This window comes from Acomys russatus, chromosome 21 (genome assembly GCF_903995435.1).
Source record: "Acomys russatus chromosome 21, mAcoRus1.1, whole genome shotgun sequence".
Classification (NCBI taxonomy): domain Eukaryota; kingdom Metazoa; phylum Chordata; class Mammalia; order Rodentia; family Muridae; genus Acomys; species Acomys russatus.
Genome location: NC_067157.1, coordinates 60,488,520 through 60,492,319, shown reverse-complemented (window position 1 = coordinate 60,492,319; position 3,800 = coordinate 60,488,520). Strand labels below are relative to the sequence as shown.

The 3,800-nt window shown below is 36.9% G+C and overlaps 1 protein-coding gene across 1 annotated transcript; it reads right to left on the bottom strand.

Moving 5' to 3' along the window:
• Window positions 1-714: 714 nt before the first annotated feature.
• LOC127205071 (olfactory receptor 2J1-like) lies at window positions 715-1,653 on the bottom strand. Its single transcript, XM_051164230.1, has one exon. It carries the CDS (start codon window positions 1,651-1,653, stop codon window positions 715-717), a length of 939 nt encoding a protein of 312 aa, XP_051020187.1.
• Window positions 1,654-3,800: the final 2,147 nt, after the last annotated feature.

Genomic DNA, 3,800 nt, shown 5'->3' with positions numbered 1-3,800 from the left:
AAAGGTGCTCCAGAGGAATCTCCATACCTGATCTCAAACTGTACTATAAAGCAATAGTAACTAAAACAGCATGGTACTGGCACAGCAACAGGCTGGTTGATCAGTGGAATCGAATCAAAGACCCAGATATGATTCCACACACATATGGTCACTTGATTTTTGACAAAGAAGCCAAATCCATTCGATGGAAAAAGGATAGCATCTTCAACAAATGGTGCTGGTCTAACTGGAGGTCTATGTGTAAAAAAATGCAACTGGACCCATATTTGTCACCTTGCACAAAACTCAAATCCAAGTGGATTAAAGTCCTCTTTTATCTTAAATTGCAATTTCATCCATAAGATATCTTTATTTGGTCAACAGATATAGCACATCCATCTAAAGTACCAAGAATCTCAAAATCTAAAAGAAATTAAACACATATTAAAATTCTGAATTACAGTCACTAGGGAATATGTTTCAGGGTAGACAGATGAACAAAAGAATCATGTGAAACATTTATATTTATACTATAAAAAGTGGAAAGTTATGAGATTCACTGGCTAAGTGTCTCATATAATTCTATATTTTGAAAAAAACTGTTTTTACTCAAATAATTTAATCTCTGTATTTTGTTTTATGATTTAGTGCCCAAAAAAAGATTGTAAAATGGTTAAGTGTCTTTAATGACGGATTGGATCTTCTTATCAAAGACCGCACACTGGAAGGCATCTCTCACATCTCCCTCTCATACCCAGTCAGCTTCCTCACTGCCCTTCTCACATCCTTGTTCCTTAGGGTATAGATGAGAGGGTTCAGGCTAGGTGTGACAACAGTATAGAAGAGGGCAATAAACTTGGCTTGATCTTGTGACTTTTCTGTTGGAGGCTGAAGATAAATGAACATGATTGGAATGAAAAAGAGAGACACAACAGTAAGATGGGCTCCACAGGTCCCAACAACTTTCTGAACTCGAGCGTTTGATTGCATTCTGAGGACAGTCCATGCAATGGCACCATAGGAGCTCAGAATGAGAAGAAGAGGAATAAGAACAAAAACAGCACTCATGACCATGAGGGTCAGCTCATTTGCACGGGTGTCAACACAGGACAACCTCAACAGTGCTGGGACTTCACAGAAGAAGTGGTCCACTTGGCGATGCCCACACAGGGGTACCCAGAAGGTAAAGGAGGAATGAAGTGCTGATGTGGTAAAGCCACTGACCCAGGAAGCTGCAGCCATCAGGTGGCAGAAACGAGGATTCATGAGGACAGAGTAATGCAAGGGTTTGCACACAGCTGCATAGCGGTCATAGGACATTACCACCAACAGAACGCATTCTGTGGTACCAAAGGCAAGGACTAAATAGAGTTGTAGCATACAACCAGCATAAGGTATTGTCTTCTGTGGACCCCAGAGGTTGAACAGCAGCTGAGGAACAGAGCTAGTGGTGTAGCAGAGATCCAGAGCAGAGAGGTTTGAGAGGAAGAAGTACATAGGGGTGTGCAGGTTGGAATCTAAGTGTGACAAGATGATAATGAAGAGATTGCCTATCAGTGTTATCAGGTAGAATATCAATATCACCATGAAGAGAACGACTTCCACATTAGGCCATTTAGAAAATCCCAGAAGAATAAAATAGTCTCCAGAACTTGTATTGAATTTTTCGACCATTGCTCATTTTCTCACTTGTTTTATCTTCAGTTCTAGAAAAATTTTACTTGAAGAAAATGAGTCACAATAAGTAATTAAAAATATCAATTATTAGCATGGTTTTATATATAGTAATATATACATTTATGTATATATCCATATACTTATACATATACCTCATATATTCATATGCACATTTACTTCATATATATGAAAGTCATTGAGTGGTAAAGGCGAAAGATTCCCAGTTACTGGAAGCCAAATTATTGATAAATTAAATGACATTACTGATAGGAAAAGATGCAAATTTGTTAGTACATTTTCTAAGGAAAAATATAATTGCAAAGTCTATATAATCCTTTCACATATTAGTTATTAATTACAAATAGAAAATCAGGACGTCTTGTCATACAGAGATCTAGTAGATTCCTTCATAATTATGTGATTCAAGAGAATGTCACCAGTGTTTTGAGAAATTAATATTATATGGCTGGCTTTGGGATATTTTGAAAGGGACATTAAGTCATTGAAATGATATTTCTTCCCAGAATGTGCAAGTGAATTCTAACAATAAAGACCTAAGAAACAAATTATTATGGATTATGTGATGATGATGATGGATGATGATGTATTATCGATGATAGATTAATAAATGGTGATAAAAGACAGATGTTTGAAAGATCATGAGTGGATAGATGGACACAAAATAGATGATACAAAGGTGAGAGAGGAGGCAAAGGGTTTTAATTTAAAAGTTTGTGGTATGGTACAGTAAAGATAAAGGTAAATGATATTTTCAGTACTTTTATAATTGTTCTGTAAATGTGAAGTGTTCTTCAATAAAATGCTATTAAAAGGATGTACAAAACATGTTTTATGAACAAGAAAATTTGTTCAACCATGTTCATAGCAGCCTTATTCATAATAGCCAGATCATGTAAACAGCCTAAGTGTCCCTCAGTAGAAGAATGGATAAAGAAACTGTGGTACATTTACACTATGGAATACTACTCAGCTATTAAAAACAAGGAATTCCCGAAATTTGTGGATAAATGGATTGAGCTAGAAATTATCATAATGAGTGAGTTAACCCAAAAGCAGAAAGAATCAAATGGTATATACTCACTTATATCTGCATACTAGCCCAAGGGGCATGTCCCACAAAAGCCTTCACTTACCAGGAAACTGGGACAGAGGGGAGGACATCCTATTGGGACTCTAGGTGAGAGAAGCATGGGAGAATGGCAAAGTAGAAGAATCCAAAGGGTCCTAAAAACCACAAGTAGAACATTATAATAGGCAGATTTGGGCCCAGGGGTCCCGCTCAAACTAAGGCACCAGCCAAGGACAATACAGGAGGTAAACTTTAAACCCCTACCCAGATCTAGCCAATGGTCAGAAAAGTCTCCACACTTGAGTGGAGAGTGGGATATGACTTTCTCACGTACTCTGGTGCCCCATATTTGACCATGTCCCCTGGAGGGGGAGACCTGGTGGCACTCAGAGGAAGGACAGCAGGTTACCAAGAAGAGACTTGATACCCTATGAGCATGTACAGGGGGAGGAAATCCCCCTCAGGAACAGTCATAGGGGAGGGGAATAAGGGGGAAAGGGGAGGGAGGGAAGAATGGGAGGACACAGGGATGGGATAACCATTGAGATGTAACAAGAATAAATTAATAATAAAAACTTTTTTAAAAACATGTTTTATGTGGCTGTTTATATTTTACAAAAAAAGTGACATAGTGCATATAAACTCATTCATCTTAGGGTAAAAAGTGGGTAAATGATAGTTGGGTAAATGTCTAATCTGAAGATGGAAGGTAATTTACATAAGACAAATTAATATTGCTAACAAGTAAATTTCTTCAAGTTTGTTTCCACTGTTCCCAGGTTATTTCCACTTATGTGATGATAGAAAACATAACAATTGCTTTCTTGGTAACTGCAGATAATACCTGTGTAGGGAACATATCACATTTAACAGTAATTTCTAAATACTTATATAATGTAAAACATAGAAACCCTAGTTAGACATAGTACAGAAATAGGCTTATTTAATGATCTACTTATTTACACTAAGCCTGTTTATAACCATGATATAAAATTTAAATATAAACAGGAACAAAGAGGCCCATAAACCCATTAATTCATGAATATTAATGAAA

Bases quoted from the DNA above. Each gene is read 5' to 3' on its own strand.
- LOC127205071 (XM_051164230.1), bottom strand. From the start codon at position 1,653: ATGGTCGAAAAATTCAATACAAGTTCTGGAGACTATTTTATTCTTCTG.